We start from the raw sequence: 14,550 nt of genomic DNA, 5'->3' as shown, positions 1-14,550 counted from the left end.
ATCAAACTTCAAACTGGTAAGTTCTCATTTAATCTTACTATTAAACAATTGACGCGTGACTCGAATTTATTGAACTGATTACCGTGTACATCGTCATTATTTTCACAGAACTGATTAATCACTTTAAGCACAGCCAAGCAATGACAACGATTTGTCTATAAGGATAAAGGGCATCAGAAGACCCCGCTGCCGGTGGCCATTGTGTTGTTTGCCGGGCAGCGGCGGCTGAGTGCAGGAGGTAACCAGACAGGGTCGTGTCTGCAGCGCTTGGTGCTCAGCGGACGGTCAGTAAACTGGGGAAGCGGCTGCTCACCGGTTGCACACCGACGGTGTTACAATCCGACGGTGACCTTTGATTGGACTCTAAGCGCCGAATTGTAGCGCTGATGAATCTAGGATACGGACACTGAACTGATTGGGTCTGGATTCATTTTAATCACCTATTTGATCAATTTAATTTCTAACATATCCCGCCATGACGGGCGTCGTGGTTTTAAGACTCAAATTTGGATAAGATGACACAGACACGGAGAATTCTTCAAGGAGACGAAAGCCTTTATTTGCAAATATTCAGCTGGAACATTCAGAGATGACATCACCTGTCCTTTATCTAATTGCTCTTCGATTCACAGAAACAAGCAGCTTTTATTAAACTCTTTCAGACTTATCTCTGCTACACTATATTTCATGCTGTACTCCTTTGCATCAATCTGTCTTTGATTCTAGTATTCACTGTCTCGCCACATTTACTTCGGACCTTGGTTCAGTTTTATTAAACGTTACATTTCCCGTCATATCTCATCCCTCACTCGCCACCCTTAAAATCAACTTCTAATGTCCCAGCTTTGTCCTGCCATTATGTTTCAGTTAAAACCAAGGCTACACAAGCCAAGGCTTCCCACACCATATTACATTGTTACATATTGGTTTATATGTTCACACACAAAGATACAAATGTATTTATTAAGAATGCTGATACACAAAAGTAAAAAATAAGTAACTGGTTTAGTGCATTGATTACTAGATAAATGTTAAGTGCTGCAAAACTAACAATCACGCGAGTCTGAGTACAATAAGCTGATCACGTAAAATAGCTGACTATGATAAATGTCTTAATTAAGTCTTCTATAACTTCCATAGGGACCGGCTTGCCCCTGGGGCCATCATGTGGAGTGGACACAGAGGGTGACCCCACTGTAGTTCTCCCAGAAGTGGCAGTTGTCGGGGAAGTTATCGTGGTTCCACAGGCCTTTGTAGCGCCTGACCGCGTGGACCATGTAGTTGCCCGGGACGTTGGTGGAGATGAACTCGAACACTTCTCTGGCGTCCCACCAGCCATCCTTGCCCTGCATTATCTGTCGGATCTGCGCCTCGTCTATGGGCCTTGGGTCGATGGCGTAGGACACAACCACGTTGACGTTATTGAGCCGGAAAAAATAAAAGCTGTTTGGGCCACCAACACAGTGATTCTCAAAGCCCGAGATGGGATCATAGACGCGCACTGACCAGCGGACCCAGTCGTATTTCTTCACTAGTCCTTCCAGGATAAACGTGGCGCACCCATTGTTATCTCTCCCCCCCTTGTCCTTCACCATCCTCTCGACATCTATCTCTGCCTGCTGCGGAAACTCGCTAACGCACTGATCTACCATGGATTTCATTTTGGCTTCTACGTCCGCCAGTTTCTGGTTCCACTCTTTCTTCAACGCCTCCACATCGTTGCCGGTGACCGCGGCGTGGCCCAGGAGAGCGATCAGACCGATGCAGAAGAGCTCCTTCAGCCGGCAACACATGACTTCCATCAGGCGCCGGTTCCTTTGGTCGTAGCTCATGGCTGTCTCCAGGATGGGCCTCCCAAAGACGGCGGAGAAGCCCATGACCGCGTCGAAGAGCGTGTGCAGGTTCTGGTCACCCTTGGTCGCGTCGAAGTGGGCGAGGAACTCGTCTCGCTCCTTGTCGCGGAACTCGGGCGCTGAGCTCAGGATGTCCATGTATTTGCGGAACTGGTTCTTGAGGTTCTCCTCGATGGTGAAGTACTGGTTGTCGATCGTGCTGCTCTGGATCTCCCGCAGCACCTGCCCGATCTGATCAGAAATCACATCCAGTTTGTTGCTGACGATCTGGAACTGCTTCTTCATATATTTCAGCTCCTCGCTGTCCTGCATTCCCAGCACCAGCTTCAGAATGGCGCCGCCCACCTGGAAGATTCCCGACAACACACCGGCCGTGGCGGCGAACTTGGCTACATCCTGCAACAGCCCCATCGCTACAGTTGCTTTCGCCATGTTCTCCGTTAGCTGCGCCGAAGCGCTAAGCAGTTCCGCGGTCTCCGCCATGACTGGGCCTGGATCCTGGGACTCCGGGTGTGGTCTGCGCCGCGCCGCTGCTGGAAAGAAACAGTTCAAACAGATCCATATTAACGGAGACACGAACAACTGAAGATGCTGGAATATCAAACAAAAACTACAGCGTTGGAGCAACTCGGCGGCTCAGGCAGCATCTGTGGAGGGAATGGACAGACAAAGATTCAGGTCGCGACCCTTCTTCAGTCTGACCGGGTGCGGGGAGGAGGGGGGGGGGGGGGGGGGGGGGCAGGACAAAGCCTGGCAAGTTATAGGTGGATACAGGCGAGATGGTCATTGGCAGATGGGCTGAGTAGGTGCCAAAGGCTGGAGGTGAAAGGGAGGTAAAGGGATGTCCGATAACGGGAGAAGGGGGTGAATTGTAAAGGCGGAGGGAGTGATGTGGGTTAAAGGGAATGTGGTGGACTTAATAGAGAACAAGATTAATGTTTGAACGAAATCCTGCGCCATGTCGCGGCTACGGAGGTCAAACTCGAATGAAGCAGACGGTCACGCCAAGAGCAGACAGGTGACGAGTCTCTGAGAGATACAGCACGGCAACAGGTCCTTAGGCCCACCCAGTCATAGTCACAGATAGATACAGCACGGCAACAGGCCCTTACATGGAAAATAGGTGCAGGACTAGGCCATTCGGCCCTTGGAGCCTGCACCGCCATTCAATATGATCATGGCTGATCATCCAACTCAGTATCCCATCCTTGCCTTCTCTCCATACCCCCTGATCCCTTTAGCCACAAGGGCCACATCTAACTCTTAAATATAGCCAATGAACTGGCCTCAACTACCTTCTGTGGCAGAGAATTCCACAGATTCACCATTCACCACCCAGGAATCAGTCTGGTGAACCTTCTCTGTACTCCCTCTATGGCAAGAATGTCTTTCCTCAGATTAGGAGACCAAAACTGTACGCAATACTCCAGGTGTGGTCTCACCAAGACCCTGTACAACTGCAGTAGAACCTCCCTGCTCTTATACTCAAATCCTTTTGCTTCAGCCCACCCAGTCAGTCACAGAGATACAGCATGGAAACAGCTCCTTCGGCCCACCCAGTCATAGTCACAGAGAGATACAGCACGGAGACAGGCCCTTCGACCCATCCAGTCATAGTCACAGAGAGATACAGCACGGAGACAGCTCCCTCGGCCCACGGAGTCCACGCCCTGTTCATTAAAAAAAACAATGCCAAAATAGCTAAAGAATAGACTTCAGATGCTGGAATCTTGAGTAAAAAACATACTAGAACATCCATGACCGAACCCATGTTAGGGCGGCGAACAGTGCATAGCTCCGTTGCCATGGAGTTCCGCAGCGCAGGTTCAATTCTATCGTTAGGTGTTCGATGCGCGGGGTTCACATGTCTCCGTGTGACAGCCGTGGGATCCCCCCGGTCCACCCCCCCCCCCCCCCCCCCCCCGTGCAGGTTAGCGGTGGAATCTAGATAATTCCTGTGAATTTGGGGAGAATAAAATCAGATCACACTCACGGGCGGAAATCTCCCATGTTTTGGGAGGTGGGCGATAATTCCCCCCATGTTTTGTAATCCGGATTTAGAAATTCAGTGAAAAACATTTTAATTAAAAACTTACGCTTTCCGCGAGACAGTGGGGGTGGGGGACTGATGATCGAGGGCGCCGATTGGACGAGAGAGGCGTCTGTCAGCAGGCAGTGGGGGTTGGACATGATGATTCAACGCGATGATTGGAGGAGGGAGGTGTCGGTCAGAGGCGAAGTAGGTGGGTGGGACTGAGGGAGACGTCCTTGTGGAGCAAATATCATAGTGAGGAGTTTCCGCTAACTTACTCCCCTGGGTAACACACACACACGGGGTGGGCTGAGGGTCGCTCTCCTCCCTCGACCACTCTCTCCCGCCACCACCTTTCCAGCGGGCAGGGTGCGAGCGGAGCAGTCGCGGGGCGAGCAGTAAGAATGATGACACGCAGCGCGAAGCTGTTCAGCCCATCCAATCTGTTCGAGTGCCAGTAGACCAGTCTCCCCAGTCCCACACCAGCCTATCCTGTGTATGATTCTCTCTCCGTTGCCTGATCATCTGAGACCCTGTGGATGAGGCACTCTGTTTCCAAGTGTCCTTGGTTCTTCTTGGTTACTTGGTCCTCTAAAATATTCCAACTGGAATTTAAACTGGAGGTGGTGAAGGGAGGGATTAAGCCAGAAAGGGTTATTGGGAAGAAAGTGCTACTTTAAATTCACTACACTGTGACACACACTGGGGTGACTACACTGTGACACACACTGGGGTAACTACACTGTGACACACACTGGGGTAACTACACTGCGACAAACACTGGGGTAGCCCTGCACCGGGGGGGGGGGGGGGGGGGGGCTCTCTCCATTCTGGGGTCTCCATTGCTGCCATAGAACCACTTGTGTCCCCCAACTAAGGAGTCAGCTGGCACTATTTCACCCTTGCCCGTTGTGCCACAGCCAGGCCTGGTGCCACAGACCCAGTTGCTACTGCTGCTTTCCCCATACCATCATCTCCCCAACAGTATCCAAAGTAGTCTACCTGTAGTGGAGGGGAGTGGCCCTGGAGGATTCCTGCCTCTCTTCCTTCTCCCTTTCCCCTTTCTCTCTGCCTGCGCCTCAGGCGTGATCACGTCCCACGCCCACATTCCCCAGGACCATGCTGAGGTGACCAGCTCCAGCCACTCGACATGGCCAGTCAAGGGCTGCAGCTGGACGCTCCTACAGCTGTAGTCCAAACACCAAGAGCTGGAGCAGACCAGCACAGCGGACCAGGCAGCATCCATGGCAGCTCTGCCCTGTGTGACAGAGTCTACACTCTACTCCTCCAAACCATCGCAGCTCTTCATAGTTACCTCTCCCTCGTACTCACCCATGCCCGTCATCATTTCAGCTAAACCCTTACCCTGTATCGTACACACTTTGTGTCGCCTCCTTCCTGCTGCTTTCCGCGAACTCGGAGCTCTCCCCACTGCCTCCCTTCAACAGCTCTGCTCCTCCCAATGCCTTTCCCCGCCTTAAGTAGCAGCGCTCGCCCTGTTGTTGTGGGGCAGATGAGGGCTGGAGCCCCTCCCCCCTGGAGCTTCCCTCTTCGACCACGTCTTGGGAGCCTCCACCCCCGACCACATCCTGGCCAAAGGGACGTTTGTCAGGAGTCCAGCAAAACTGGGCGGGTGATTAATGGCAGCGCTGGAGATATCAGCAATAAAATTAACTCTCGGTTTATTGGTATCGATTTATTATTGTCACGAGAATGGAGAAACTGTGAAACATGTTGTTTTGCGTGCTGGCCAAGGAAATCACAACACATACCCTGGTGTGCAGGATAGTGTTAGTATGCGGAGATCGCTGGTCGGCGTGGATTCGGTGGGCCGAAGGGCCTGTTTCCGCACTGTATTTCAAAACTAAACTAAAATACTAAATGTATGAGTACAATAGGTCATTTTTTGACACTTGATGGAGTAAGGTTTTTTAATGTAAGTTGAATAGTTCGCTGCTCTCTTACATGTTTTTTTAGGAAGTTGAAGAGCTTAATCAGATAAGAATGGGCCCAGAGGATGTCACTGCGGTGACTGGCTTTTGGCAAAGAATGAAAAACAACTCCATATAGAAACATAGAAAATAGGTGCAGGAGGAGGCCATTCGCCCCTTCGAGCCAGCACCGCCATTCATTGTGATCATGGCTGATTGTCCCCCATCAATAACCTGTGCCCACCTTCTCTCCATATAGAGGTGTATAAGATCATGAGAGGTATAGATCGGTGAGATGCACTAAGTCTCTTGCCCAGAGTAGAATCGAGGAGCAGAGGACATAGAAACATAGAAAATAGGTGCAGGAGTAGCCCCCCCCCCCCCCCCCCCCCCCGTGCAGGTTAGCGGTGGAATCTAGATAATTCCTGTGAATTTGGGGAGAATAAAATCAGATCACACTCACGGGCGGAAATCTCCCATGTTTTGGGAGGTGGGCGATAATTCCCCCCATGTTTTGTAACCCGGATTTAGAAATTCAGTGAAAAACATTTTAATTAAAAACTTACGCTTTCCGCGAGACAGTGGGGGTGGGGGACTGATGATCGAGGGCGCCGATTGGACGAGAGAGGCGTCTGTCAGCAGGCAGTGGGGGTTGGACATGATGATTCAACGCGATGATTGGAGGAGGAAGGTGTCGGTCAGAGGCGAAGTAGGGGGGTGGGACTGAGGGAGACGTCCTTGTGGAGCAAATATCATAGTGAGGAGTTTCCGCTAACTTACTCCCCTGGGTAACACACACACACGGGGTGGGCTGAGGGTCGCTCTCCTCCCTCCCTCGACCACTCTCTCCCGCCACCACCTTTCCAGCGGGCAGGGTGCGAGCGGAGCAGTCGCGGGGCGAGCAGTAAGAATGATGACACGCAGCGCGAAGCTGTTCAGCCCATCCAATCTGTTCGAGTGCCAGTAGACCAGTCTCCCCAGTCCCACACCAGCCTATCCTGTGTATGATTCTCTCTCCGTTGCCTGATCATCTGAGACCCTGTGGATGAGGCACTCTGTTTCCAAGTGTCCTTGGTTCTTCTTGGTTACTTGGTCCTCTAAAATATTCCAACTGGAATTTAAACTGGAGGTGGTGAAGGGAGGGATTAAGCCAGAAAGGGTTATTGGGAAGAAAGTGCTACTTTAAATTCACTACACTGTGACACACACTGGGGTGACTACACTGTGACACACACTGGGGTAACTACACTGTGACACACACTGGGGTAACTACACTGTGACACACACTGGGGTAACTACACTGTGACACACACTGGGGTAGCCCTGCACCGGGGGGGGGGGGCTCTCTCCATTCTGGGGGTCTCCATTGCTGCCATAGAACCACTTGTGTCCCCCAACTAAGGAGTCAGCTGGCACTATTTCACCCTTGCCCGTTGTGCCACAGCCAGGCCTGGTGCCACAGGCCCAGTTGATACTGCTGCTTTCCCCATACCATCATCTCCCCAACAGTATCCAAAGTAGTCTACCTGTAGTGGAGGGGAGTGGCCCTGGAGGATTCCTGCCTCTCTTCCTTCTCCCTTTCCCCTTTCTCTCTGCCTGCGCCTCAGGCGTGATCACGTCCCACGCCCACATTCCCCAGGACCATGCTGAGGTGACCAGCTCCAGCCACTCGACATGGCCAGTCAAGGGCTGCAGCTGGACGCTCCTACAGCTGTAGTCCAAACACCAAGAGCTGGAGCAGACCAGCACAGCGGACCAGGCAGCATCCATGGCAGCTCTGCCCTGTGTGACAGAGTCTACACTCTACTCCTCCAAACCATCGCAGCTCTTCATAGTTACCTCTCCCTCGTACTCACCCATGCCCGTCATCATTTCAGCTAAACCCTTACCCTGTATCGTACACACTTTGTGTCGCCTCCTTCCTGCTGCTTTCCGCGAACTCGGAGCTCTCCCCACTGCCTCCCTTCAACAGCTCTGCTCCTCCCAATGCCTTTCCCCGCCTTAAGTAGCAGCGCTCGCCCTGTTGTTGTGGGGCAGATGAGGGCTGGAGCCCCTCCCCGCTGGAGCTTCCCTCTTCGACCACGCCTTGGAGCCTCCACCCCCGACCACATCCTGGCCAAAGGGACGTTTGTCAGGAGTCCAGCAAAACTGGGCGGGTGATTAATGGCAGCGCTGGAGATATCAGCAATAAAATTAACTCTCGGTTTATTGGTATCGATTTATTATTGTCACGAGAATGGAGAAACGGTGAAACATGTTGTTTTGCGTGCTGGCCAAGGAAATCACAACACATACCCTGGTGTGCAGGATAGTGTTAGTATGCGGAGATCGCTGGTCGGCGTGGATTCGGTGGGCCGAAGGGCCTGTTTCCGCACTGTATTTCAAAACTAAACTAAAATACTAAATGTATGAGTACAATAGGTACAATTGATGGAGTAAGGTTTTTTAATGTAAGTTGAATAGTTCGCTGCTCTCTTACATGTTTTTTTAGGAAGTTGAAGAGCTTAATCAGATAAGAATGGGCCCAGAGGATGTCACTGCGGTGACTGGCTTTTGGCAAAGAATGAAAAACAACTCCATATAGAAACATAGAAAATAGGTGCAGGAGGAGGCCATTCGCCCCTTCGAGCCAGCACCGCCATTCATTGTGATCATGGCTGATTGTCCCCCATCAATAACCTGTGCCCACCTTCTCTCCATATAGAGGTGTATAAGATCATGAGAGGTATAGATCGGTGAGATGCACTAAGTCTCTTGCCCAGAGTAGAATCGAGGAGCAGAGGACATAGAAACATAGAAAATAGGTGCAGGAGTAGGCCATTCGGCCCTTCGAGCCTGCACCGCCATTAAATATGATCATGGCTGATCATCCAACTCAATATCCTTTACCTGCCTTCTCTCCCTTTAGCCACAAGGGCCATATCTAACTCCCTCTTAAATATAGCCAATGAACTGGCCTCAACTACCTTCTCTGGCAGCGAATTCCACAGATTCACCACTCTGTGTGAAAAATGTTTTTCTCATCTCGGTCCTAAAAGACTTCCCCCTTAAACTGTGACCCCTTGTTCTGGACTTCCCCAACATCGGGAACATTCTTCCTGCATCTAGTCTGTCCAACCCCTTAAGAATGTTGTAAGTTTCTATAAGAACCCCCCTCAATATTTTAAATTCTAGCGAGTACAAACCGAGTCTATCCAGTCTTTCTTCATATGAAAGTCCTGACATCCCAGGAATCAGTCCAAATGTTTATCCAAATGTTTTAAAAAATCAGAATATTCTCAATTTTACGGTTCGCTCTGGCAGAGCATCCCGGATGCAGACTCCCTCTTCGTGAAATAGTGGCTCCCAAGGTGCCTCTTAAATCTCTCCCCTCTCACCTTACACTTAACCCCACTGGTTAGAATTATCGCCAATTGATCTTGTACACGTCAACAAGGTCACCTCTTAGCCTCCTATGCTCCAAAGATAACAGTCCTGGCCTATCCAACCTCTCCCTGTAACTCAGGCCGTAGGTTTAGGAATTCCGGCTGGTCACGTAACTGAAATTGCATTCTGTACACCGTGCATTGTGCGCTGGTGTGGAGTGAGGGACTGTATGGGTGGTGGATGCGGTGCTGATCGAGCAGGGCTGTTATATTATGGCATCTGAAAGCTCCCTGTAGTAGCTCTTGGAGTTGAATCATCTCCAACCCGGATCGCCACTGTAGGAAAACATCCTGTTGGAAGAACCCAGCAGGTCAAGCAACATCTCTGGAGGCAGAGGGGTGGGTGACGCTTCGGGTCACGAGTCAAACGTGTTAAATTCATTAGTTCATATGTTGTAGGAGCAGAATTCGGTCATGAGGCTGAAAAAGTTCACTTAAAAAGATAGCCAAAGTACAAATTCTTAAGACCATACAAAGTAACTCAGCAGGTCAGGCAGCATCCCTGGAGAACATCGATAGGTGATGTTTGGGGTCGGACCCTCAGGTAGTGCTGAGGAGAAAATAAGCAGAGTGAAGAATATAGTGTTACATCTACAGAGAAATGCAAGCAAAACAAGTGCATGGCCTGCAACGAGGTCGGTTGAAGGATCGTGAGTACATTCTAGCTTAGGCAGGACCATTCAGTAGCCTGGTAACTGCGGGGGGGAAAGCTGTTCCTGAATCTAGTGGTGCAGGAGGATGGGATGAGATCATATAGAAACATAGAAAATAAGTGCAGGAGGAGGCCATTCGGCCCTTCGAGCCAGCACCGCCATTCATTGTGATTATGGCTGATCGTCCCCCTTCAATAACCCGTGCCTGCCTTCTCCCCATATTTTAAGAGCCCTATCTCTCTCTCTCTTGAAAGCATCCAGAGAACCGGCCTCCACCGCCCTCTGAGGCAGAGAATTCCACAGACTCACAACTCTCTGGTTGGAAAAGTTTCTCCTAATCTCAGTAGCAAATGGCCACAGATTCACAACTCTCTGGATGGAAAAGTTACTCCTCATCTCAGTCCTAAATGGCCGACCCCTTATTCTTAAACTGTGTACGGCCCCTGGTTCTGGACTCCCCCAACATCGCGAACATGTTTCCTGCCTCTAGCGTGTCCAAACCCGTAACAATCTTATATGTTTCAATAAGATCACCTCTCATCATTCTAAACTCCAGAGTATACAAGCCTAGCCGTTCCATTCTCTCAGCATATGACAGTCCCGCCATCCCTGGAATGAACCTGGTGAACCTACGCTGGGCTACCTCAATAGCAAGAATGTCCTTCCTCAAATTAGGAGACCAAAACTGCACACAATGCTCCAGGTGTGGTCTCACTAGGGCCCTGTACAACTGCAGAAGGACCTCCTTGCTCCTGTACTCAACTCCTTTTGTTATGAAGGCCAACAGGCCAAAACTGCACACAATACTCCAGGTGTAGTCTCACCATGGACCTGTACAACTGCAGAAGGACCGTTTTGCTCCTATACTCAACTGCGATGGTTGGGACTGGGGTGGGACGGGACGGGGCTGGACCGGTGGGGATCCTGGACCCCTATGAGCACCCAAAGGTGCAGACTCACTCATATAGAGGTGTATAAGATCATGAGAGGGAAAGGTACAAACTCATATAGAGGTGTATAAGATCATGAGAGGAATAGAGCGGGGAGATGCACTAAGTCTCTTTCCCAGAGCAGAATCGAGGACCAGAGGACACAGGTTGAAGGTGGAGAAAAAAAATTGAATGGAATCGGAGGGGTAATTTTTTTACATAGGTATGTGTATGGAACAAGCTGCCAGAGAAGGTAAGGTGTAGGAAAGAACTGCAGATGCTGGTTTAAATCGAAGGTAAACACAAAATGATGTAGTAACTCAGCGGGACAGGCAACATCTCTGGAGAGAAGGAATGGGTGTAGACTGTTTCTGGTCTGAAGAAGGGTCGCGACCCAAAACGCCAAAGCCTTTGTCCTGTCAAAGCCAAGTCATTGGATATTTTGAAGGCGGAGATTGACAGATTCTTGATTAGTAAGGGCGTCAGAGAAGGCAGGAGAATGGAGTTGAGATGTAAAGATAGTTCAGCCGTGTTTGAATGGCGGGGTAGACTTGATTGGCCTTGAAATAGTTAGTTATTAATTAATTGGTGTCATATTTAAGCCTTCCTGTTGTAAAGAGCCAATTGTAATGCATTTTGTGTCTTCCTTTGATTTAAACCAGCATCTGCAGTTCTTTCCTACACATTATCTTCTCTGGCAGCTTGTTCCATACACCCACCACCCTCTGTAAAAAATTACCCCTCAGATTCCAATCAATTCTTTTTTCTCCACCTTCAACCTGTGGAAAGGAAGGGTTGAGGGCGATATGGGCCAAATGCAGGCAATTTGCACCAGTCCTGCATGTGGACTTGGTTGACATGGACAAGGTGGGCGACAGAGCCTGTTTCCGTGCCGTACAGTTATAGAACCCTATGACTTGAACAACCAATAAAGACAAGGCGAGGGGTATCCGAGGAACCATCTATCGGGCTCCCTCTAACTCACAATTCACCCTGATTTGGAAGTTCTTCAGCTAGTTCTTCTTCATCGCTGGGTTGAAATCCTGGACCTCCCTCCCAAAATATGGCACTACCTTAATCAGAAGATCAGTAGTTCCAGGCTCATCCCACTTTCTCCAGGACTAGTTACGTAATGGGCGATAAATGCTGTAATCCGAGGGGGGGGGGGCTCTCTGTTGCGCTAGTTTGTACTATTTATTATGTGTTGATCATGTGGTATGCTGATTGTTATCGGTGCTAAGCAGCTGCTTGCTAAAAGCACGTATTGCCGTGTCTTATCAGTGCTAAGGAGCTGTATGAATTATTTGCTTGAGCACGTACTGACTATTATCTGTGTTGGGGGACTGCTCACTAATAATATGGATTGGTCAGAGTCTTCACCGGCCTGCGTGTTAAGAGCTGTGAAAGCTGTGAAAGCCTTTTGGAAAAACTGTTCTATTGGAGACAGGCAAGCCCAGGTAAAGGTACAACATGAATATGTGAGCAAGCTGAACTATTTGCGCTGACTAGAGCCTGCACCCTGGCCAAAGGACTATCTGCAAATATTTACACGAACTCCCAATATGCTTTTAGAGGGGTTCATGATTACGGACAATTATGGAAGAATGGGGGGGGGGGGGGGGGGGGGGGAGTGGTATCTCATAAAAATTGTTTTCTAATTTGCTACAGGCCATTATCTAGTCAGCTTGCTGTTATGAAAGTTAGAGCTCATACTGCGGGCTAAAGCCCCAAAGACATAGGCAATCGCCTTGCCGACGAGGCGGCTAAGAATGTTTCTAGAAGTTACCAAATTGTTGTGCCCCGAATGATGAGGCAGACTAAAAATTATACTAGTAATATGTCTCCCTCGGAAAAAGGAATGCCAACCATCCAAGAAGTACTTCAAATACAGGGGGACTGTCCTGCAGAGGTAAAACAGCTGTGGCAGGACCAAGGGTGTATGTACGATCCTGTCACTAGCTTATGGGTTACGCCTGCCGCCCAGACTTGTATGTCTGACAAGCTTGCTTTGTGGGTTATTGAATGTGTATACTTTGCAACTCATTGTGGGGCCAAGGCCGTAAGTGGTATGCTTTTAGAGACCTGGTGGCATGCAAAACTTCTGGACTTGTCCCAGCGATGTCTGATTTGTCAGCAGTATAATCCAGGTAAGGGCTTGCCCTGTGAACCAGGTAAGACCCCTTGATCAGCAGGTCCCTTTGAGACCTTGCAAATTGACTACATTGAGTTGGAAAGATGTCAGTGTTATAAGTATGTTGTAGTAATTGATGATGTTTTCAGTATATTGATAAGTTTGCGTTAGCAATTCTCATGTGTGTGGTAGCATTATGTTTTTGAATGAATCAGACCGAGAGGAAATATAAAGACTCAAGGGACTGAGTGTAGTATGTTTGAAAGATTCTGTGTGTAACTGATTTTACAAAGGATGTGAGTTTATTGCAATAGACAGAATCAGGGATTGTAAAATGAGCGAATGCAAGATGTTGTTAATAAATCATGTATCTAGGGCGTTACTGCGCTGTATAAAACTGCAGTTGCCGCGTGTCTGCCTAACACCGCCAGTACCATCTGTGTGTGAAACCATGTGGACAAATGAAATGGATTGAAGCTTCTCATTCACAGGTCAGGGCTGCATATGGTGAAGCCCAGCAGCTCAAAGTCCCATCTAATATTGAGCCAGGTTGCTATGTCGTGCTAAAGTCGAGGGTCGCGCTGCATCAGGTTCATCTGCACCACTGCAAATTGATTGGGGAGCCAATCAAAAGGGGGGAGAAGAGTAATTGGAGAAGAGTAATTTTATTTTAAATCAGCCAGAACAAGATTCTCCTACTTCTTGCAAAAAGTGCTTCTTGCAAAAAGTGCTTTATCCAATGTTGACCTGCTAGACTTCTGATAAGGTTATCCGTGTAGCCAGCAAACAAGGTCTGTCGACCTGCAGAGTTTTTTTTTGTTTTTACAATTCAGCTTTGCTTGGGAGTTGAATCCTTATGTTTACTTGTATCCTTATGAGTTTAGTTGTATCTAAATAAGTTTAAATGTTTAATCTTTAGTTGAATCTTGATAAGTTTAGTTTTTGAATCTTTAGTTACTATATTGTTAAGAAATGCGACTGATTATTGGACTGACTGACTGAAGGACGTTTAATTCAATTTAGTTAGAAATCAGCTTTTTGCGAGCCTTTTTGTGAGCTTTTGTATATTACAGATGAATTGAAATTAGGTGATTTATCCTGCCATGCATCCTGATGCTACTGCAGATGGAGGGAATTAAAGGAGAAATTTGACGATGTGTCCCAGGACATGCGTATAGAGTCTTACAGCTCTGTAATGGAGATGTGGTACAGTGCAATGGCCCAGTTGCCGTGTGATCCTGAAACGTCACCAAGATTGACTACTGTAACGGGATACTGCTTCAGCCTGATCTGCAGGTAGAATTAGATCACCGACACCTGTGGGGATTACCCTGTTGGTTTGGGGGTCCAAATTTAACTTTTTCTGCAGACGGAATCCCTTGGAAGACAACTTGGCAAAGGAACATTTGTTGATGAACTGTGCTATAAAGAGGCCTTGGTTACTAACCCATGGCTAGAGGAATGGAAACCGCTCATACAAACAAGGAGAAAAAGTGACATTTTGACAATACAGACTGATCAGAGCTTGTTCTAACGGACACACGATGCCTTGTTTTCGCCTGAGTCGGTAGCATGTTACCCTTCCAACTCAGTTGA

At 48.9% G+C, this 14,550-nt stretch overlaps 1 protein-coding gene across 2 annotated transcripts; it reads right to left on the bottom strand.

Moving 5' to 3' along the window:
- Nucleotides 1-484: 484 nt before the first annotated feature.
- LOC116985638 (protein rapunzel-like) lies at nt 485-11,913 on the bottom strand. 2 transcript variants are annotated; one of them, XM_033040502.1, is made up of 2 exons: nt 11,897-11,913; nt 485-2,386 (listed from the first exon to the last, which is right to left on the bottom strand). In XM_033040502.1, the coding sequence occupies exon 2, from the start codon at nt 2,334-2,336 to the stop codon at nt 1,164-1,166; it is 1,173 nt and encodes a 390-aa protein (XP_032896393.1). In that variant the 5' UTR covers nt 2,337-2,386; nt 11,897-11,913; the 3' UTR covers nt 485-1,163. The 2 variants fall into 2 exon arrangements, with proteins under 2 accessions (XP_032896393.1, XP_032896385.1); XM_033040494.1 differs by lacking the exon at nt 11,897-11,913 and adding an exon at nt 5,251-5,409.
- Between the last annotated feature and the right edge of the window lie 2,637 nt (nt 11,914-14,550).

Source organism: Amblyraja radiata, chromosome 2, assembly GCF_010909765.2.
Source record: "Amblyraja radiata isolate CabotCenter1 chromosome 2, sAmbRad1.1.pri, whole genome shotgun sequence".
Lineage (NCBI taxonomy): Eukaryota > Metazoa > Chordata > Chondrichthyes > Rajiformes > Rajidae > Amblyraja > Amblyraja radiata.
The sequence above is the reverse complement of the archived record's forward strand: the minus strand, read 5'-3'. Positions and strand labels throughout refer to the sequence as shown.

Coding starts and splice junctions, on each gene's coding strand:
- LOC116985638 (XM_033040502.1), bottom strand. CDS start 2,336: ATGGCGGAGACCGCGGAACTGCTTAGCGCTTCGGCGCAGCTAACGGAG.